General features: G+C 49.7%; 1 protein-coding gene across 4 annotated transcripts in view; it reads right to left on the bottom strand.

Moving 5' to 3' along the window:
• Positions 1-23,512, bottom strand: part of PIK3R5 (phosphoinositide-3-kinase regulatory subunit 5) — a 73,424-nt gene that overhangs the window by 13,957 nt on the left and 35,955 nt on the right. For all 4 annotated transcript variants that reach the window (XR_003438032.1, XM_027131046.1, XM_027131045.1 and 1 more), the window contains exons 2-5: positions 15,181-15,296; positions 13,335-13,435; positions 10,784-10,852; positions 9,844-9,982 (exon numbers count right to left, since the gene is read on the bottom strand). Coding sequence is in view for 3 of the 4 variants with exons in the window: in XM_027131046.1 (XP_026986847.1) it covers positions 9,844-9,982; positions 10,784-10,852; positions 13,335-13,435; positions 15,181-15,283 (412 nt within the window). In the remaining variant the exon portion in view is untranslated. The remainder of the gene's footprint in view (positions 1-9,843; positions 9,983-10,783; positions 10,853-13,334; positions 13,436-15,180; positions 15,297-23,512) is intronic.

The raw sequence follows: 23,512 nt of genomic DNA on the forward strand, positions 1-23,512 counted from the left end.
GGGCCTCTCACTGTTGTGGCCTCTCCCGTTGCGGAGCACAGGCTCCGGACGCGCAGGCTCAGCGGCCACGGCTCACGGGCCCAGCCGCTCCGCGGCACGTGGGATCCTCCCGGACCGGGGCACGAACCCGCGTCCCCTGCATCGGCAGGCGGACTCTCAACCACTGCGCCACCAGGAAAGCCCGCTTGGCTTCTCTTGATAACGGACCTCCACTTATTGGGGAGCCTCAGGGCACTGGGCGCCTCTCCCCCTTTGACCTTCACTCCTCCTGCCCTGGGCATCTCGGCAGACGGGAACACTTTTCTGGGACTGGCTTTCTTAGACCAAGGCTGGCCCAAGGGCTGAACAAAAAACCCACCTAGGCAGTTCCGTGTCAGGTCCTAATACGTAGGAAATGGAAAGGGTCCCCTCATACGGGCGAGGGATGGGTCCCGGCAGTTGGGAGCCGATGGTGGGCAGCCACGGTGAAGGTCAAACGCCTTGCCCAGGCACGTGAGCCCCTTCGTAACCGAGCTTCGTTTATCCTCCTGAGCTTCTCCTCTTTTTAATTTTTAAAATTGTTTTATTTATTTTATTTTTGATGGAAGTATAGTTGATTTACAATGTTGTGTTAGTTTCAGTTGTACATAACTTCGTGTTGTGTACAGCAAAGTGATTCAATTATATATGTATATATATATATATTCTTTTTCAGATTCTTTTCCATTATAGGTTATTACAAGATATTGACTATGGTTCCCTGTGCTATACAGTAGGTCCTTGTTGTTTATCCATTTTATACATAGTAGTGTGCATCTGTTAATCCCAAACTCCTAATTTATCCCTCCCCCCCCTTTCCCTTTTTTAAAGTGGTGACTAGAAATGCCCATTCTGCTCAGGACAGCTGACTAGGAAGACAGAGGATGCGTGACAATCACCCTGGTGCCACGGAGCAGGAACTGGTACCACATTAACGACACTCTCACAGAACGTCCACGCTGAGGGCATGACACGGTGCCGGGGCATCCGTGCGGCGGGCAACAAGAACGTTGTCCGGGTTTGCTGGCTGTCTTCCCCTGAGAAGGCGAGCGCCAAGATTCCACAGAGTCCTCAGGGCTGGCACGAGACAGGAGAGGCCCCGCCTTAGCTGCATGTCAGTCCCAGCAGGAGACGATGCTGTGTTCCTGTCCCGACCCGCATCGGACCCTGACATAAACCCGCCCAACAGCTGGCTTCCTCTTATGCCTTCCTCCCTTCTGGGGTCCCCTGGGCAGCAGTATCCTGACCTTCATCTCTGCGACGGGCCTGGGGTCTAGAGAGTCTGTGGGAATCGGGGACTCAGGCCGTGAGGCCTCAGCAGGCCCTGGGCAGAAAGGTGAGGCATGGCCTCAGGTGTGAATAATCCAGGGTGGGGAGGATGTGGAGGGTGGGAAGGGGTGTGGCCTGAGCCAGGTCAGGAAGGTGAGAGGAAAACACAGGGGAAGGAAACCACTGGGCAGAACTACACGCACGCAGGGGGGGATTTGGTTCTTGGCATAAATAGGCCAATGTAAAAAAAAAAAAAAAAAACATATGCTGCAGTGACCCCCCGGAACAGCCCGTGGGATGGACGAGGCCTCAGCCTGGCACAGTCTCCAGGCCTGGGGGTGGGGGAGGCGAGGCCTGCCGCCCCAGCCCTCTCAGCACCCTGCTGATAGTCACCCAGCAGGACCAGTCCAGGTCTTCCAGCCCCTCTTACTAGGAAGTCACACGTGGTAGACTTCTGGGCATCTACCCAACACCCACCCGCTTCTTCACCAACCGGACACGGGGCAACGTGCCCGGCTGATAACACATTTCTCAACCTCCCTTGCAGAAGGAGTTGGGTGGTGCCTCTGGAAGACCCTTCTTTGCAACCCCCCCTCACTTCTTCCTTTTTGTTAACTGGAATGGGGGCATGACGGCCAGAGCTCCAGCAGCCATCTTAGACCATGAAGTGACTTGAGGACGATGTTTCCTGCTAAGGATGGTGGAGCAGAAAGATGGGAGGAGGCCGGTCCAGAATGTTCGTGGGACCACTGTGTCAACCCTGGACTGCCTTCTTCCAGATTTTTTTTAATGTAAGAGAAAAACAAACCCTCATGAGTTTAAGCCACTGTTATTGTGGGCTGTTATAGGCAGCTGGCTAAGTCCTAACCAACCACAGCCTGTGATTTCTGGAAGAGGTGCCCTCCACGCTTTTCCTCAAACCTCCCCGTGATATTGCAATACGATAAGAAAAATATATGTGGTCTTCATCCCAGTTCCTCAGACAGAGCTCCTAAAGCTTGTTTTCCTGAGAAAGGTGAGTGATGACGAGTGAGAGGAGTGTCTTTTGTTATTCACCACGAGCCCCCTTAAACCAGACCTGAGTTTATGCCAATGAGGTAGCACATGGTGGGCCCCGAGGTAGCTTCTAGATGGGGGCTGGGTGCCTGAAGGAGCCAACCACGTGATTGCCTTCCCCTCCTCCCTCCAGGAGGAGCTGGAGGCTGAGTTAACCACCAATGGCCAAGAGTTAATTGATCATGCCTCCATAATAGAACCTCCATAAAAACCTCAAGCTATGGGGTTGGGAGGGCTTCTGGGTAGGTGAGTGCATCCATGTGCCATGAGGGTCATGCACCCCAACACCACAGGGACAGAAGCCCCTACACTCGTGACCCTTCCGGACCTCACCCTATGTACTTCTTCATCTGGCTATCCATCTGTATCTTTTATCATATCCTTTATAACAAATCAGTCAGTGGAAGTAAAGTGTTTTCCTGAGCTCTGTGAGCCATTCTAGCAAATTAAAGAACCTGAGGAGGAGGTCATGGGAATCCCCGATTTATAGCTGGACAGTCAGAAGTAAGAGACTTGGTATCTGAAATGGGGGTGGTCTGTGGCACTGAGCCCTCAGCCTGTACGGTCTGCCAGACTCCAGGTAGTTTGGGTCGGAACTGAACTGAATTGCTGGATACCCAGCTGGGGCCTGGAGAGCTGGAGAACCGTTTGGTGGGTGGGGGAACCCCATGCATCTGGTGTCAGAGTGTTCGTTCTGTAACGACGGCACAGAGGCCCACCTACAGCCAATGACGTTTGATGTTCTTTCAAGGGGTGTAAACCTTTCATTCCATAATCACAGATAAAAAGTATAACATGCAAATTCCTTGATCAGTCATGTCCCAGAGAAACATATTGCCACTTAAGAACGTTCAGAATTCACCCGCCACCAGCTAAGAGACAAAACTGACTAATCCAGTCTTATTCCTGCCTTGAAAGGAGGTCAAAGGGTGGGCACCTGCTCAGTGAAAGGACAAAGGGCAGGAGAAGTTGCCCAAGGGGGGAGAGTGCTCACCAGCTGGGACTGCCCAGGGCCTTTCATCACACACAGTCCCCTGCCTATGCCTCTTGGTAGAAACACAGCTTCATGTGAACATGAGAATGTGGTGTTTGGAGTCAAAGAATATGATTTCTGGAATCAAATGGACATGAGTTCAAGTGGTAGAACTCTTGTTAGCTATGTGACTATGGGTCAGCTAAACTGTCTGGCCTTCAGTTTCATCGCCTGAAAGATGCGAATAATAGTAACTCCCCAGGGGGATGTTCTGAGGATAGATGACACTGACCCTTAGCAGTGCTGAATGCACTGTCAGCCCTCAGTGAAGGCAACCAACGCCATCACTGCCATCAACATCCTTATCATCAACATCCTCATCATCATTATCATCAGCATCATCCTCCTCATCTTCATCAACATCAGCAGCAGGAGCAGCAGCATCCTCATCATCAACACCAGCAGCAGCAGCAGCATCAACCTCATCCTCATCATCATTATCATCAGCATCATCCTCCTCATCTTCATCAACATCCTCATCAACATCATCATCATCAACACCAGCAGCAGCAGCAGCATCAACCTCATCATCATCATCATCAGCATCCTCATCTTCATCCTCATCCTCATCATCCTCATCAACATCCCCATCATCATTATCATCAGCATCAGCATCCTCATCCTCATCAACATCCTCATTGTCATCAACACCGTCATCCTCATCCTCAGCATCTTCATCATCCTCATCAACATCATTGTCATCAACACCATCATCCTCATCTTCATCAACATCATCATCCTCATCTTCATCAACATCATCATCCTCATCAACATCATCATCCTCATCACATCCTCATCCTCATCCTCCTCATCATATCCTCCTCCTCAGCATCGACATCATCCTCATCACACCCTCCTCCTCAGCATCAACGTCACCATCATCAACAATTGCAGCCCTATTTTTTTAACTTGAAATGTAGTTGGTTTACAATGTGGTGTTAGTTTCAGGTGTACAGCAAAGTGATTTGGATTCTTTTCCATTATAGGTTATTATAAGATACTGAATATAGTTCCATGTGCTACACAGTAGATCCTTGTTGTTTATTTTATAGATAGTAGTTTGTATCTGCTAACTCCAAACTCCTAATTTATCCCTCCCCACCCCCCTCCCCTTTGGTAACCATAAGTTTGTTTTCTATGTCTGTGGGTCCGTTTCTGTTTTGTAAATAAGTTCATTTGTATCATTTTTTTAGATTCCACATTAAGTGATATCATGTGATATTGGTGTTTGTCTGACTTCACTTAGTATGACAATCTCTAGGTGCACTCATGTTGCTGCAAATGGCATTATTTCATTCTTTTTTATAGCTGAGTAATATTCCAGTGTGTGTGTGTATGTGTGTGAGTGTGTGTGTGTGTGTGTGTGTGTGTGTGTGTGTATCACATCTTCCTTAGCCATTCATCTGTTGATGGACACTTGGGTTGCTTCCGTGTCTTGGCTACTGTACATAGAGCTACTATGAACGCAGTCCTACTTTGGCCAAGGAGGCTCAGAGAGCTTATGTAACCTGTCCAAGGTCATCAGCTAGTAAGTGACAAAGCACAGGTCTTTGTTATCCGAAAGCCCGTGTTCCTTCTCTCACATTTGACTTTATAGCTAAGGCAAGAACCATCAAACTTTCCTGGGTCTCGGTTGTCTCACGCACAAGATGGGAGGAATGTTGCTTTTCCCTCTTACTCCACAGGGCTGTGGTCTGGGTGAGATACAATCATGGAGGTTTGGGTGCTTTGAAAACTGCAGAGAGACTCACACATACGATGCTCACTGTCTCCCCTCAGGATGACAGACCAGTTCTCTGCAGACAAGTATTATGGTCTGCACAGCTGTGTGGGCATAGAGTAAATACTCAACAAACATACGGGCTGAACCCAAGAGGGGTGTGGTGGGCAGGACCCCGAAGCACTGACGTGAGGTTTCCTGCCACCCCCAGATGGAGGCAGTAGGCGACCCTACTTGGGGTGGAGTCAGGAAGAAGGGGGAGGCCCTCAGGCTTGATAACCTGCCCGCTTCCTCTGCCACCCAGCCACATCAAAGTGGGATAAACTGTTTCCCTCATCTCCATGGCAACTAACTCCCCAAGGCTCCATGGGTGGAGGGCCCAGCTCCCCAGGTCCCTTGTCATCTTCTCCCTGTGACCTTGCCAAAATCCATCTATTAAGCGAATACCACCCCAAACCCTACTGTCCCCCGCAACGGGAAATCAATACAGGCCAGCATTCATCCTCACAAACGGCTGAGAGGGAGACATTCATATACGCCCATTTTTACAGATGAGGAAACTGAGGTTCCTATGATGTTAAATGTCTTGCCAGAGGCCCCACAGCCCCAGGATTTGACACGGCGATGGGCTAGTACAAAGTGCTGGTAACCACCAAGTGATTCTGCCTCAGCCTCTCCCCAAGAGCTCGTCGCGGGGCCTCCATCCCCGCCCCTCTCCCTTTCTCCTATTGCCTCTCTCAGCTGGGGTTACTGGAGATGCAGCTACTCAGCAACAAGGCAAAACTATTACCACGTGCCTTTACAAAACTCACACCAAAGCACTTCCTAACTAGCCCACTTAAGGGTTACGTAAAAGGAGCTAATTTGGTTTAATTTACTACTTGCTATTCATGAGGGCTCAGGTTCTGTGAAGTTAGAGGTTCACTTGTGGATGTGAGATGAGTAATTTTTGCTCACTATAAAGGATAACTTCAAAGGATTTTTTCCCCTGTATGATGTTTTATTCCCCCATATGATGTTAACTAATTTTGTATCTAATTCTGCCACCTTTTTGTGGCTTACATGAGAAATTTATTTCAGTTTCTCATACCCTCCTTTAAACCAGCCCTCCCACCTTGCCGGTCCCCTCAGTAACGAACTGAATGCGTTTTGACACAGGCTCGCTATACATTTGTACGAGTGCTAGGTTTTTTTTTTTAACTGTTTGAAAATGACTCTCTGACACAAGAAAGAGCTAATGGTTTCCTATTTCGGTTCTGCTTTCCCTGGAAGAGGAGGCGTTCCTGGCATGAACAGCCTGGCCTGAGCGTCCCCCTCCAGGCATTTGCTTCGGTCCCCAGCATACCTGAGCCCTCACATGGTCCCAGGGGCAAGGTCCAGGGGAAGACCCTCAGCAGTGAACGACTAGGGTGCCAGGAGTCCTCCCTGCTCTGAGTCCAAGGACCCTCACTCCATTTCCATCTCCAGTTGCTGCTCTGCCTGGCTCATGTCCCCCAAGCCTAGAACCCCACGTCCCCGAGTCCGGGCCTCCCCACAGCCCGCATCCGCCCCTTGGCCCCACATCTGCTCGCTGGGGGCTGCTCGGAGCTGAGTTCCTGCTTAGCTGCCCACAAAAACATCTCAAGGCATAGCGTGCATCCAGCTGAGGGGAGACAGCTGGTTCCACTTGAAACTGGGAAGCGGTCCCCCTGCACGCAGGTGACAGAGAGCCCTCCCCCAGGACAACCTCTCCTTTACCCATTTCAAAGTAAACTCATTTAGATCTTTGGTAGAGACTGAAGGTCCTGCCAAGGCATTTGCATTTTAAATCCTTTCTGTCTCATTATAGAAAGGAAGAAAAGCTTTGCGTTCTTGTTAAAGGAATTCTGGTCACCAGCAAGAAGCCCAGACGTGATCTAGATCTGTTTGTTTGGGGGGTGGGTAGCAGGGAGCAAGGGAATGAGATTAAATTGGTTTGTTCATTTAGGGTGCCTGGGAAAGCTAGGTTGCCTGACTTGTCTATTCACCATGTGTCTCAGCACCTTTCCTAGTCCAACCCCTTCTCCTGAAGGCCTTCCTGATTTCTTAATGCTTCCACCCAAGTCTCTACCAGGAGGTAAGGTCCATGTAATGGGTAGACTTTGGCTACCCTAGCCTATGCCTGTTCAGCTCTTAGAGCCTATAACAACGGACAGCTGACTGGCTGGGGGAAGACAGATCAGCTGATTGGTTAGGCAAACAGATCAGTTGATGGTTGGCAGACGACAGATCAGCTGATTGGTTGGGCAGACAAATCAGATGATCAGTTGGGGAAGGAAGTCATAAACCTCTCCAAAGGAATTTTCATATAAAGCTTCAGGCCTGTGCTTTCTAGGGTCCCTGAATCATTAGGGAATAAGATTTGGTACTTCTGTCCTGTGTGTATTTAATGCACATGATGAGACTTAGACACTCCCAATACTAAACAGGGTCTGGTGCATACACAGATTTAAAAGAAAAAAAAAAAAAACGGGATTACAACATACTTAGTATGGCGGGGGGGGGGGGGCTGCCTTTTTTTTTTTTTTGCGGTACGCGGGCCTCTCACTGTTGTGGCCTCTCCCGTTGCGGAGCACAGGCTCCGGACGCGCAGGCTCAGCGACCATGGCTCACGGGCCCAGCCGCTCCGTGGCATGTGGGATCTTCCCGGACGGGGGCACGAACCCGTGTCGCCTGCACTGGCAGGCGGACTCCCAACCACTGCGCCATCAGGGAAACCCCGGTCCTGCTTTTTTACTCAACACGTTACTCAACATCTTTTCATCTCAGTAACCTTATTTCTATGATCTCATTTTTAATAAGTGAGGCGGATTCCACCAAATGACTTTGCTACGATATATTCAACTATGTACAATATTTAAGTTTTTTGGAATTGGTTATTAAAAAGAATGCAGCAATGAACATCCTTGTAGCTAGGCTCATGTAACCTATTTTTCTTCCATTACTTTTATGGTCTTTTTTTTTTTAAATTTTATGGTTTTGATTTCCACACTTAAACATTTAATCCATCTGAAATTTATTTTTATGTTTGCAATAGAACTCAATTTTTTTTTGAGATAGAATTTTAAACCCCTCCTTTTTTTGGTCTGTCAATTACCTTGATACCATTTATAAAATGACCAATTGTTTACATCACTGATTTGAGGATGCTGCTTTGCATATAATACATTTTTATACATTTAATCTGTTCCTTGCTATTTTATTTAGTTCCATTAATTTTCTATTCTTATACCAACAGTGTACTATTTTAATAACTATAGCCTTACAGTACTTTTAAAGACCTAGTAGAGAACCATCCCATTCTTACTCTTCCTTAAGCATACATAAGTACCTAATAAATCCTACTGTAGAGCATTTATTCTGTCCAATAGACTTTATTTTGTTAAATTAAAAAAATATTATTGGTATTTTTGACTGCACTTACATTTATTTCCATAATACCTGATGTTATTATAATATTGATTCAACCCAGCAATGTCTCTTAAACTTTTTATCCTTCAGTAAAGTTTGTTTTCTCTATGTAGGTTATTCACGTCTTTACCTTATATTTTTAGTTGCTATTGTAAATTTTTTTTTCCACATTATGTTTTCTTACTGGTTGATGCTATTATAGAAGAAAGCTCTTAGCTACCTGATTACTAGTCTGACAGTGCTTTGGGTTATTCTCTTAGTCTTGACGGAAAAGCAATTGTTTGATCTCTATCTAATTAAAATTTTATCTTCCTGAAAGAGGAAATATTCTTTCTTTCTTTCTTTCTTTTTCATGGGCAAAATACCTACAAGCACGAAGAGGAAGATTATTGACTTAATAATGGAAACGCTGCTAGTTGTTACCTTATTAAGGTTGTTACCTTATTAAGGACCCTTCCATATATTAATAGTTTCCACATATTAGAGGGGCTTTGAATATCAGGAATGGATGTTGAATTTTTTTTTCACTTTTTTTTACCTTAAATATTTTTATTTGGAATGGATGGAAGTTGAATTTTATCTAACATTTCAGAGGCATCTACTGGGATGTTTGTGTGACTTTATTCCTTTGAGCTACTGATGGGATGAATTACTCTACTACGGGACCACCTCTCAGTAAATCATACCTGATTGTGTTTTTCTGGCTCTACAATAGTTCTCTTAGACCTCATTTTCACGTCTGCTATAGCACCTGCAACTTCTCAAGGACTACTTTTCAAGATCCACATATGAAAACTTGGACAGTACCTGGCCCTTGCCCACACTTGTCGTGGTGCCCATCTACCTGTTCATTCCTGGTACCAGCCACCTTCCCCGGCCAGAACTGAGTCCATTCACACATGCATCCCGCTACGTGTTCCGGGGTAAAGAGAACAAACAAGGGCCTCTTGTCAACATTGTGTGTGGGCTTCTCTGTCTGACCTGGGCAGCCTCAGAGACCCCCCCCCTGGCTAACCAGAGCAGAGGCACAGGCCAGGAGGCGGGGTCTCCTTGCCCTGAACCCCTGCTCAGCTACCCCTAAGAGTCCCTCCTTGGGTTACTGCCGGTGTTTGCTGCCGTCAGCCGTCTGATGCTGATGCAGACACAGAGCACTAGAACCATGAAAAGGGACTCCAGGCTTGTGACTCCAGGCCACGGGCAGAGACGAGCTGCACGATATGAAGTGAGGGGGGTCACAGCCAAAGCCCAGTTTCAGAAAAGCCGGAAACCTCCTGACCGCATGGTCCCTGCCCCACGTGTGTGCCACCTCCACACTTACCTGGGGCCTTCAGTTCAGCATCGATGAAGGTGAGCAGCTCCTGGCAGATGCTACAGTAAGGAACGGGCCAGGTCAGGAATCGGTGGTAGGTTTTGGCTGCTTTCAGAAGGAGATCTGAGTCTGGTGGGAAGTGTGGAGTCTGGGATGGAGAGGAAGCGGCAAGCAGAGAGGTCCGGGTCAGAGAAAGCTCACTGATATTCCAGAGCAGACCCTGCTCCTTTCTGGAATGTTCCACAAAGGGCACACGTTTCCTGGCAGCAGTGTGTCCCAGGACGAGGGCAGGCAGAATTGAAAGTTACCCACAGGAAGTGAGTTACAGATGGGCAAGATGGTGCCCAAGGACGTCTCTACTACAGGGGCCTTGTTTTCACCAAACATAACAATTTACCAAATACACAAGAGGGCCTCTCTGAAAAGCTGTCACCTTGGAGGTCATCCTAGATGGTGCCACTGCTGCCACTCCTTTCGAGGAATGGTCTTCAATGCCTAAACCGCCTTCACTTAAATATCCTCACGAGAGGCCAGTGTTTATTCTTTGAAGTGGACCGACTCAGTGTACGTGGAGTCATTTGATGCCACTGGTCTGGTGAACAGGGGGTGACGGCAGTGGGGGAAACTGAGCACTGCGGTACAAAAGGAGGTGGACATCACATGTCTTTAACAGAATCTCTCCTGCGGTTTGTGAAAGGGCTGTGACCGTATCCCCTGCATGGGTGCCCAGATACTCCAGGCACGACGGCATCCACGTGGACTTACTGGAGGCCTCTCAAATGGCTATTCTGAAGCCATCAGAGGAGTGACACCCACCTGAAGTGTCACTGGTGGACAGTTTCTCTCTCTGCGTGTTTATCCTCTGAGCTGTGAGGGCTCTGCCCCCTCCATGGAGGCTGTTCTCCCTCTCCTCCCCAACCTCCCCCAGCCTGGCCCAGCCGGAACTTACACAGAGGACAGTGGAGTAGAAGAGCAGAGCCAGGGGGGCGAGGAGGTCATAGGTGCCCTTCTCTTGGACCTGTGAGGGGGACAGGAGGGGGGCAGGCTCATCACAGGTGCACCACCAAGCACTGCTCTCTTCTCTATTTCTTTCTTTTCTTTTTCTTTTTTTTTTTTAAGTGAAAAGTAATGTAATCACAAGACAAACATTTAGAAAATAGAAGTAAAAAAAAAAAAACCCACGATATCCCCCTTCCAAACTCAGCCACAACTAATATTTCAGTGTACTTCTCCTTACACCATTTTTCTCTGCGTAGTTTCCTCTGCAAAGTTGTATATTTTTACTCTTCATGTCTTTTACGTACAATATTATAAATGGGTTTATACATGTATAAATCCAATATGTATAAATGGATTTATACATCATCATCTATAAATCCATGTATGGATTTATACATACATCATCTATACATCATCTCTAAGACCATATTTCCCCCCCTCCTAGTTACACATTTATCTATTATTTGTATTGTAAATATGTTTTCCGGTTTGTTGTTGGTCTTTGAATTTTCCGGATTTTTTTTATGTACATAACTTACAAGCGTTAGCTTTTTCCTTTATGGATTTTCACTTTTGCATGCAAGGTTCAAGTAAATATTCATATATGGTTTTTGTTCTTTTCTTGGAAGCTTCACTTTCTTAAATTTAAACCTTTAGTCCACCTAGAGTTCTGTATAATACGAATTTGGAATTTCACTCCATATTTTTGGAAACGTTTAATCAATTTTCCCTAAACCATTTAATAAATTTTAACGATGCAATTTGTTTTGGCAGCTCTGCAGGCTTGCAGGAGCTTAGTTCCCCAACCAGGGACAGAACCCGGGCCCCAGCAGTGAAAGTGCTGAGTCCTAACCACTAGATCACCAGGGAATTCCCCGCAATTTTTTAATATATTAAATTTTGTTTCTACCCTTGGATACTATCCATCATTTTTATTACCTATATAATACTCCCTCTGGTAGAGCTCCATAATTTATTAGCTTTAGACATTTGAGATTATTTTCTTGCATTTTAAGTACCTGTGCAGTGAAAATCTTTGTGTTCACTCCTTTTTCTATAATTTGCATTATTTACCTTGGATAGAGCTCAAGAAGTGGAATGAGTGGATACAAGACTGTAAACATATTTACGATCTTCGAAATGTATCGCCAAGTTGCTTTCCAAAAGAATTTTGCCATTTATCATACTGTGTATGTATGAAAATGCCATCTCACTACACCCTTCCCTGCAGTGGTTATTCTAATGTTTTTGCGAATTTGCTAGGCAAAAGCTGTGTCATTATGGTTTTCATTTACATTTCTTTTACTATAACTGAAGCAACATTTTCCATATTGTTTAAAAGTTCTATTGATTCTTTTGTGAATCATCTCTTTGATAAAGCTCACCCACCACACCACGAACGAGCACGTATAGACACAAGTTAGAATTCTTTGGTTAAAATACTAGCGGTCTCCCAACCCATCTGGAATTCATGGGTGTTGAAGAAGCAGAGGAAGCCCCACCACCTCTGCTGTGCCTGGTGACGGCAGCAGGATCAAATAGAATTCTCCTTCACGGTCCTGAATAGACCATGTGTCCCGTACACTTGCTGCTTGGCCCCTTCTATAAAACCCTCCCCCTGTTGCTATACAGTAGTTGTTCCTTTATATTTGGGTTTATAAGGTAAGCACTTCAGAGGTGCTTTAGCTCTTCTGAGTTGGTCTCCTTGTGATCAGCGTATAAAAGCACCAGGTAACTGGTGGCGCCAGAATTGAAACCTTGGGTGTCTTGATAAACCAAGACTTTTTTCTTAGAGGTAAAGGGACAGCTGAGAAAGACGTGCGTTTTCCAACTCAGTCATGTATTTAAAAATACAGATAAAACATCTTTAGGGACTCGTGCCTGTTCTGGAACCCCAGCCCAAATCAAGTTTGTTTTCTTGTTGTTGTTTTTTAATTTCTTTTGGCCACGCGGCATGTGGGAGCTTAGTTCCCTGACCAGCGATTGAACCCGTGCCCCCGGCAGTGGAAGTGCAGAGTCCTGACCACTGGACGGCCTGGGAAGTCCCCCAGATCTGCTTTCAACACGCTCTTCTTCTGAGTCATAAAGGCCTGTTTACTGAACTGTTAGAGGAGGTCTCGGTTTACCTCTCCAATCAGTTTTCTCTTTTGCATCTTTGTTTTCTCTTTGCATCTGCGTCTTTGGGGGGAAAGGAATTCGGGAGCGCGTCCTCCCTCCCTTGTAGTCGACACCTTGACTTACAAGCAATGTCTGTCTTAAAAAGCAGCTTAAACTGGGGACCCTGGCTCACCCAGCACATGTTCATAGCAAAAGGACCACGCCCCTTCCTGAGGCCTTCAATCCACAAACACCATCGAAGCAGAGAACTCAGGCTGCCAGTGCTTCCACCAAGCCCCCCTGGTGGTCCAGGCACCCCAGAACTGCCATTCTGTGGGGACCTATTTCTCGACTCTATGAGACTGATCCCAGCGCTGCCCTTCAAACCCAGGCCGAGCCCTCACCTCGCGGGTTTTCTGCAGGATCTGCTCCAGGAGGATAAGGAAGTGGCCTGGATCCCTGCTGACCAGCTCCTGCAGGCTCCAGCAGTTGAGACACAGCCCAGCTGCAAAGGGAGGGAGAGGCCAGGGGTCAGTTGTGGGTTGGAGGGAAGTGGCAATTCCTGGGGCTGCACTGGGGCATTCCCTTCTGAAGTAAGAGTCTCAGGAAATTCTGGATCAACACACTCGACCCTATGATGCCCCATCAAGATAATGATAAGTTTCTTCTTCCTGCATAGACAGGAGGCGTAAGAGCCACAGAGAGGGGCTGGGATCTCCCTCAGAAGCCAAGGACTGGCCACGACTCTGCTCCCTGTGCCTCTGGAGAGCACCAGCTTTCCCACATCCTCCGAGATGCAGCGAAGGGGCACAGAAGCAGAGATCGCCACCCCAGGACACAAGGCTGAGTCTGCAACAGCCACGGGACCTCCCGGAACTGCTGGGCAGTGGAGCCCGGGAATTTTGAAAGCTATGAGGAGCACTTTGTCACTCTGTAACTTCCCCAGACTTTCTTATTTTTGTCAATCTCTGCTTCCCTGCAGTCAGCATGGGTAAACTCCCCCCAAATTAAAGAGGCAGTCACAGAGGTCTGTGGTCTCTCTGTGTGTGTGTGTGTGTGTGTGTGTGTGTGTGTGTGTGTGATGGGGAATGAGAACAGTGGGGGTGGAAGTGGCCCCCTCATGTGCACGAGCTCCTTCTGAGGGGCTGCAGGCCCCAAGCAATGTGTTCATATGGTCACGGGTTTTAGTAAAATTTGCTATAGTCAGATATTTTTGTATTCTTTGACTTGATGGCCCCTCAATTCTAGAAGCTTAGTCTCCTTAAAACCTGGGTAGGAGGCCAGAAGGAAGAAAACTGTCATTTAGTGACCACCTACTATGTACCTCTAAGGTGCCAGGCCTTTCACACATCACCTCCATTGAATCTCCCATCCCCCCCTCGGGAAGGTGGTTCCTGCTGTTATTATTCTCATTTTACAGGCAAGGCAGGTGAGTCCTGAGAGGCTAAGGGACTTGCACAAGTTCCTACAGCCAGTGAGAGACAGTTTTAAGTCAGATCCGCTTAATTCCAGTGGCCAAGGAAAGCCTCTGAGGGGAGGGGACATTTGAGTTGAGACCTGAATGAGAAGGGGCCAGCTCTGCGTCGTTCTGAGGGAAGAATTCCAGGCAGCAAGTGCAAAGGTCCTGAGGTAGGAAGGAACCAGTTATGTTCAAGGAGCATGGGTATCTACCTCGTGGGGTAGTTAGGGAGGCAAGTGAGGCGCGGAAAATCTTTTTGAGCGTAAGGAGTTACTAAGTTAATCTCTAGCCTTGGAGACAACGGCCCCAGCCTACAGATACCCCTGTTTCTCAGTCCTGGGGATCATGTAACATGGAGGCCTCCTATCCCCTGAAGTTCTGCTGAGATTCTCCTTTGTTCTATGAGGAAGAGGAGGATGGGGCTGTGGAGAGAACGAGATACCAGGAAAACAGGAGGATTCTGGGGAGAACTGTCTAGAGATACCCAGCTGCTCTTCTGAAATCAGCAGTGTGGCATTTTTAAGCTAGTCCAGTGCCTTCTTCAGGGAGCTAAGCTTCTAGCTCACGAGGAGGATGAGGAAGGCTGCCTGGGGGAAAGGAGAAACTGCCACCCACCGGGGGCCACTCTCCATCAGCTGCTGTGCTGAGCACCTGCCCAGGTGAGGTCCGCGGAGTCACACACGCAGGGCTGGAACCAGAACCTGCCAGTTCCGTGCCTGAACCGGTGCTCACCACAGCCCCCGCAGCTCCCCTGGGCCCCGGATGCGCCTCCCCGGCTCCCTGGGACCTACCTGACCAGGAGGTGGAGCGGCGACTGAGGCTGAGCCCGTGCAAGCAGCGCTCCAGGGCGTGCTGGATGCGGTCCTCCGTGCACGTCGTGGCCCCTGGCTGCATCCTGAGTCATCGCCTGCATGGGGGACAGACGCTGGTCGGCCTGGAGAACCCCGGACTCGAGAAGCACATGGCCTAGCAGGGCAGCTGGCAGAGACAGCGGGCACTCACAGCCGGTGCCGTGAGCCAGCTGCCTCCGGGGCTGGACCGGCTCCTGGGCTCCTGGCGGTGCGGCTCAGAACGGCAGGGCACGCCTGTGGCCCACCAGCATAGGCTACGGGAAGTGAGGGGTGGCGGGGGGGAGTGGAGAGGTGCGGCCCTCCCTCCCTCCCCGCCCCCACCCCCGGCAGGGGTGAGTGGCTGCAACAGCCCAGGGAGTGCCCGTGGCGTGACCAGACCCCCGTGCTGGGCAGGAGGACCTCAAAGGAAAAATCAGGATCACGTGGGGGACTTTCTCTGAATTTCCAGGCCTGCGTGCCCCACCCCTCAGGGATGGCCATGAGCCTGGTCACAGAGCTCCCCGCCAGTGCGCCGGGGGCTCTGATGCTCGGGCCCGGCAGGGGCTGCCTTCACACATGCCACACCTCCACCCCGCCACATCCTCTGCTTGGGTGCCCAGGCCACAGGCCCCTGGTCCTTTTCTGCCCTCACCTCCACTTCGGCCATTTTTCTTTGCTGTCTCCGAGGCTTAGCAATGTTACCAGTTATTCAAAGACCTTGCTTGGCTTGGTCTTTCAAAGAACCCCCTTCTGGGAATTCCTCTGGGAACTCCCTGGCGGTCCAGTGGTTAGCGGACGCCACGCTCTCGCTGCCGAGGGCCCGGGTTCAATCCCTGACTGGGGAACTGAAATCCCACAAGCCATGCGGCACAGCCAAAAAAAAAAAAAGAACCCCCTTCTTTCCCCCGTCCTACTGAGGAGAGAGCCGGGGTGTTTAGCTCAGGCTGGAGGGCTGCTGTGGAGGAGATCTAAGAAGGGGTTTTAGCACCAGGTAGGGAACCATGCCAAGGGCCACATTCTGAAAGCCTCCAGCAGGGCCAGCCCAGCTTCACAGTGATGTGTCGGGGCTCCTGGGTCTCTCAGGAAGCTGTGACAGGTAGTGCAGTGCAGCAAATAATCCTGGCCTCTGGCATCAACAGACTTGGATTCAGATCTCAACTCTGGTATTTGCTAGCCATGCAAATGGGCAGTTTCTTTAAACTTTTCTGAACCTCAGTTGACTGATCTGTAAAATGGGTGTGACGATGGTACTAACCCCCCAGGGCTGTTGGGAAGATTAAATGCCACAGTGGATGTGCTGAGCGAGCTTTCAAGACACAAAAGCTGGGACTTCCCTGGTGGCACAGTAGTTATGAATCCGCCTGCCAATGCAGGGGACACGGATTCGAGCCCTGGTCCAGGAAGATCCCACATGCCGCGGAGCAGCTAAGCCCATGCGCCACAACTACTGAGCCTGCGCTCTAGAGCCTGTGAGCCACAACTACTGAAGCCCGTGCGCTTAGAGCCCGTGCTCCGCAACAAGAGAAGCCTCTGCAATCAGAAGCCCGCGCACCGCAACGAAAAGTAGCCCCCGCTCACCGCAACTAGAGAAAGCCCGCGCGCAGCAATGAGGACCCAACGCAGCCAAAAATAAATAAATTTAAAAAAAGAAAAGAAGACACGAAAGCTCTCCTGTTACAGTCTTTGCCACAAGCCCACTTTCCCTTGGGAATTTCACTGCGTTCACCCCGTCCAGGCAGACTCCCATGGCTCGCCGGTCAGGCCAGGTCATAGAAGGAAGTCGAGGAAGCAGTGGTCCAGCTCTGTGGAACAGGGGATGGACCAGGAAACCACAAGCAGAAGCACAGAGCTCAGAGCTGAGCCATGCAAACGACATGCAAAGAGCTAGGAAATCCTACCCCGGACCCAGTACGCAAAACCTCCTACTTCCCCAGCCAGGGAGGAACCAGGCACCCAGAGAAACAGAAGCCCTTTGTGAGCTGCCCAGCATCACTTCACTTCGGTGATATCCCTGGGATGGCATGGGGGTGGGTACACGGAAAGCAGCACGCATGCGTTCATTCTTCCATGGATTTACTAACTCCTTACTATGTGCCGGGCACTAACGACACAGCAGTGAATGAAGCAGGCGTGCCCCGTGGTAGGAGACAGAGACAGGGGATGACCTAACAGACGAAGAAAGAGGTCACGGCAGAGGGGGATATACGCTGAGAAGAAAGTGATGGTGCTGGGAGGGGGCCAAGTGGGGGGCCCCCTCCAGGTCATTGGGAGGTCAGGAGAGCCTCTCAGAAGGGACCTTTTAGCTGGATGAGGAGGCCAGGAGAGAAGTGAGGGGGAAGAATGTTCCAGAAAGAGGAGGCAGCAGGTGCAAAGGTCTGGGTGCAGGAATGGACCTGCCACGGGCTGAGACCTGGAGCACGGGGCCCAGGACGGAGCAGCCCCCCAGGCCACCCACCCTTCTGCGGCTGAGGTGGCAGACTGAGATCAGAAACACTTTCACTGGTGAGTCAGGGCCATGGACCTTGGGTGTTTCCATTAGTGGCACCTGGATGTCCAAAGACGTCCTTGGGCCCTTCTAGGGCAACTTTCGTGGTCACCTTAGGGCCTTCTGTGTGCCAACTCTTTGTGTGCAGTCCAGACAGGGGGTCTGTGACCCTGAGCCACACCAGGCAGACATCAGGCCCCTCCTCCCCGGGTGTGCCGGTGCCCAGCATGGATGCGTGTCCCTGGGCATGAACACTCAGGATGCGGCCTCGTCCGTCTGCCTGCAGTGGACACCCAAGTGCAAGACACTCTTGAGCTCGGTCCTGTGCAGGCTCAGGGCCGACGGCACCCACTGGAGGAGCTAGAAGACCAGGCACCTTCAAAAGGATGAGTTTGGAGCGTAAGTGGCTGGCCCAGATGTCATCAGCAGGCCTTGGTCCCCACAGGTTGATTCATCCCCGATCAGCCCCCGGGGCGGTGCTCAGAGGAGGAGGTGAGACCCAGAGAGCCTAAGGGGCAACCCCGGGTCCGGGCGGGGCTGGGAGAATCAACGCCAGAAAAAATCGACTAGGATATAAAGCAGGACTTCCGAAATCCCAAATGGCAGGGAAGGTGCTCAACGACCCACCTGCTAAAGTGCTAAGAGTCACCGTGAGCTGTCAGGGCCGGGGGCCGGCGACCACGCTGGGGGGTTGCCGGGAGGTACGGGTCCAGAACTGGTACAGCTGCCCACTCCGCAACCCCCGTCAATACAAGAGGACTGGGAAGAGAGGAGGGCTTGTCGACCATTCCAGAGGGTCCTCCTTTCTCTCCCCAAGGCCAAGGGCAGAGGAGCTTAAAAAGAATCCCTTATTCAGACGGGACACCTGCCAGGAGGGGATGCTGCCCTTTTGTTCTCAGCTCACTCTCTATCCAGACAGCAAACCTACTTCTGGGCTACCTGGGAGCCATGGGAGGGCTAAGAGGAGCGGAAGGCGCGGCTGGCAGGCTCCCTGCTGGGCAAGGCAAAGATGTGAGCTCCTTGCGGAAGGGTGGAGGTGGCGGTAGATACTTGGATGAAAAGCTAGACTTGAGCTGTTTTGTTGATTCTTCACCGGGAGGGCCCCCAGCCGGGTGAGGGAAACGCAGCAGTAAGAGGCTGAAGGTCGGACCCCCTTTGGGGGAAGCTGGAGGGCGCGTGGGCACTCTGTGGCACAGAGAGGTTAAACAACTTGCCTAAGGTCACACAGCTAGGAGGCGGCAACGCAGGGAGTCTGGCTCTGCCTGCCGCTTGGCACAGTCAGATGCAGTTCCTGGGAGACAAATAAAACTAATTCATGTTTCTACCCCAGCGAGCGCAGGCTCAATCAGCTAACATTAATTAGGAGCCCTGCGTTCCCGGTCGCTGGGAATCTTGAGCCCGCCACGTCTGTCTATGCCAGCTGTCCACTGCAGCCCTGCCTCCTCCAGAAAGAGGACCAGGGCCCACAGAAGCAACAGTCTAGGCTGGACCAGGCGATGACCATGGTGGCTTGAGGGGCCCAGTCATTCTCTAGCTCAGAGCGAGGGCTGAACCCTGTGAACTAGGTTTAAAGATCCCTCTGCCCGGTCTCTGCTGCGACAGACAAGTTGGCTGTGTCACAAAGCAGGAATGAGTCACCCTGCCCTGTTGTGTCGCAGTGTAACTGAGACAAAGGCAAGATGCAAATGCACATCCTCAGCTGCTGTCACTCCTGCTGCAGCCCTCTCCTTAGAGCAGCATCCTGGGGCCGCTGCAAGCAGCCTGTACAGGCTAAGGGCTGCTCCCCAGCACGCGCCCCAAGGCCCGTGGCCCACGCATCTTCCCTTCTCTGGGCCCCGAGCAACATTCCCATCTCCTGGCCTCAGTGTCCTCTGCCGTTCATTGGAGACGATCAAGACCTTACCCTTTGGCACTGGGCAGAGTTCCCGGGGTGCCCCCGCCTCCCTGGCATCCTGAGGCCATCTAGAGCTTGCCCTGGGTCTTCAGAGAGGCTGGACTTGCCCAAGGCGCTAGGCCGTGGGAGCCGAGGGATGGGAGCCTGGCCGGGGATCCTCAGCTGAGCTGTCCTGGGGGTAAAGCCAGCACCCCGCGGCTCGCCACCTGGCCCTCTGGCACGCTCATTTCTGTTTGATGAGTCAGTCATCAGCCGCTTCTGTCAGCAGAACCCCCGTGGCTTTGGGGCGGAGATGAATGGGGAAGAGGTGGCACCCCTCCCTCCCCAAGGATGATGCCTTTTCTCAAAGCCTTGGTGGGCAAGGCCTGGTTTCCCCTGGCATCCCCCTCCCAACCCCCGTTGCCACCTTACTAAAAGGAGCTCGAGTTGTGAAATTCCAGCTGCTGCCAGGAATGGGAATGCCCCCCGCCACAGTGGGGTAGTGTTGAGACATTCCACAACGGGGCCTGCTGCCACCTCCAACTTCCTCCTCTGAGCCAGTAAGGATGAGTCCTTACTGGGGACCCTGAACAGCACAGTGAGTCCTGGAGCTGGAGGGGGAGGGGGTTGGGGGAAGGGGGTGCCCAAGGGCAGAGGGAGACCGCCTCTTCACACGTTGACATGACCTGTGATGCAAGACAGGGGTCATCTCCCCTCCTGGGCAGGGCTAGTCAGAGGGGCAGGGCCTGCCTGGGTCCAGCTTCCTCATGCAGCCCCCCATGCAGCTGGGAAGAAAGCTTCTTTTCTTGGGGGACTTAGTGCAAAACGGCAGAACTGGAGGGTCCACATCTCCTAGGGACGGAAGTATGGGCCAGGGTCTGGCGGCACCCCACAATGCTTCCCTGGTGTTCTGGAATATTCCAGGCCCATGCTTTGAAGAATCAGTCCCACAGGTGGACGTAAGAGAAGCACTAAGGCATGTGGTCCCGTGCTGACCCCGCTCGCCTCAGTCCTGGGTCACTCCTCCCTCTCCCCCTTCCTATCGTCCTCCCTTCTCGGTCACCACTCTCCTCCTCGTAAGGCAGAATCTCTTCTACAAACTAATTTTTGTGTTTTTTTTGTTTTTGTTTTTTTGCAGTACGCGGGCCTCTCACTGTTGTGGCCTCTCCCATTGCGGAGCACGGGCTCCGGACGTGCAGGCTCGGTGGCCATGGCTCACGGGCCCAGCCACTCCGCGGCATGTGGGATCTTCCCGGACGGAGGCACGAACCCGTGTCCCCTGCATTGGCAGGCGGACTCTCAACCACTGCGCCACCAGGGAAGCCCCATATACGGCTTTGACTCTTAGAACCACAACAATATTTTCATACCCCAAATGAAATAAATCGACCAGGATATGGGGAGGCACGGGGTACAAAAATGGGAAACAAACAACAAATTGACCGTACTATAAATGATTAGCATAACCGCACTGAAAGGAATGGGGAATACAGGAACCACCTTGAGTTAACTCTGGAAAGTAGTATTTTCACTGGATACTGTAAGGCTAAAGACAAAAAGAACCACATACAAATACTGTGTTCTAGTTACTAAATCTGTTTCTTATAGGGATGTGCGTTAAAAATCCTGCAACTTCTTCATGTGTATGCTAGGACTGAACAAATAAGTAAACAGATCACAGATAATGAGAGCCAGTTTCTCATTGTTGGAGAAAGAAGTTGCAGATAAGGAAAAGGGAGAAGTCTAGACTGAACCACCTTATGGTGTTGGACTGGAATTGGAGAAATCAGTATCGTCTCATGGTTTTTCATGCATATTCAGATAGATGCATACAGAAGTGGAAAAAGGGTGTGTGTGAGCTTGGATTAACATGCATATATATATTTTCTAGCTCTGTCTGCGGAGACAGCCTAGAAACAACGACTTCCAGTAACGATGAGCACACCTAGTGCCCAGACCCTCGTTTCTAAATACCATTCTCCAATCAAAGGAACCAGGGCTCCTTAGAGAAATGGCTGATTCTAGGACTGGGACAGGAAATACAGAAGTTAAACCTGAAGACCTGGAACATCTTGTAGAGTCAGAAAATAAGTCAGTACTTGAAAAAGGATGGGGAATGTCAAAAAGACATGGGAGCCAGCTTAAAGGAGCTTCCAATGGCCAAAGCCAGGACAATTTGAACAACTAAATAATGAAAGTGTTGGATTATAATTCACAGGATAAAATAAATACCCATGAGTCTACACTAATGTCATAAATAATAAACTAAAAAACATAAATGGAGGGGAAGGGACAGGTCTTCTTTACTAAAGAATTCCAATTAGTAAATGCGGGAGGAATGAGAGAAATACAAAATGACCATTAGACAAACACCACGGTAATAATTATTGCAGGCCAGATCCACCAGTGGATGCTAAAATCTGTGAGTGAAAATCTGAGAGAAAATGAGAGATTTCATGGTCTCGGAGTATTTCCCCAAAGAAACTGATCAATTCCAAAAAAAAAAAAAAGAAAACAATAACTTCACAGTGGAGAAATCCAGCACGGCCGTAACTTCATGACCAAACTTAATAGCACCAATAATAAGACATATCAACATCACATATCCCCTGATATGCTGCACTGAAAGGGACATAACATCACTTCTGTGGGATTCTTGCCAAAAATTCCTAACCACACAATCTAATCATGAGAAATCATTCAAAACTGAATGGAGAGAAATTCTATAAAATAACTCACCAGTAACTCACCGAAGAGTCAAGGTCATAAAAAATAAGGCAAGACTGAGGAACTGTCACGGCCTGGAGGAGACTAAGACGACTCAGAAACTAAATGCAACGTGGGATCCTGGACTGGATTCTGGAACTGAAAGGGGAGGTTAGGGGGACACTGGCTAAAATCTAAATAAGGATTTGTACCAATGATCATTTCCTGGTTTGGATAACTGTACAATGTCATATAAATTGTAACATTAGGGGAAGCTCGGTGAAGGGTATATACCTGGATCTATATAACCCTTCATATAGTTACATAGCCTTATATACCCTTTCTGTATCTTTCCAGGTGGTTATCCAAAGTTTCACTGCCCTTCATGAACTTGATTTAATTGTTATTTAATGAAGAGTCACAGTTCCTAATTACGGGCGGGTGGACCAGCACAGAGCTGGCTGCCTCAAAATCCCCTGACCCCATGTTCCTAACCTGGGGTTGAGAATCTCTGGGGCTTTTAGAGGGCTGCTGAGGGCTTTCTGGAAGAATGCTTGAACCGTATTTTCATTTTGATGGCAATCTGGGAAAAGTTAGCAGTTAATACATTCTGGGATATCTTGATAACACTATGACCAAATGTTACCATAAAATGTTGATGTATTTGTGTCTATCACCAATTTTGTGTCCCCTAAAAGGACAGGGCATGCCAGGTGTGTTCCTGGGGTCTGCGAGAGCTGAAGGTTGAGCAGAATGAGTTAATAAGTGGGAAAATGTTTAGAATAGTGCCTGGTACATAATAAGCACTCAATAAATGCTATCTATTAGCTATCGGGGTGCCTTCTTAATGTATACATTTCAACTCCAGGTGGCTTTGAGATCAGGCCAAGAAATAAAACACTCCCTGGATGACTCTGATGCATAGTAGCGTTTTCTATTTTACAAATACACTCACACCCAAATCCCCACCACACACATGCTAGACTATACACCAGACTATAAGACTAGGAAAGCACCTTAGAGACCATCTAGTGCAACTCTCCCATTCTACAGATAGGAAAATGGAGGCTCCAAGCAATGAAGGACTTGTTCAGATTAGAAAGTGGCAAATTTCATATGATCCAGCAATCCCTCTCCTGGGCATATATCCAGACAAAACCATAATTTGAAAAGATACATGCACCCAGATGTCCATAGCAGCACTAGTTACAATAGCCAAGACATGGAAA

Source organism: Aethalodelphis obliquidens, unplaced genomic scaffold (assembly GCF_003676395.1).
Source record: "Aethalodelphis obliquidens isolate GAN/ISIS:26980383/991018 unplaced genomic scaffold, ASM367639v1 scaffold38, whole genome shotgun sequence".
In the NCBI taxonomy this organism is placed as follows: Eukaryota; Metazoa; Chordata; class Mammalia; order Artiodactyla; family Delphinidae; genus Aethalodelphis; species Aethalodelphis obliquidens.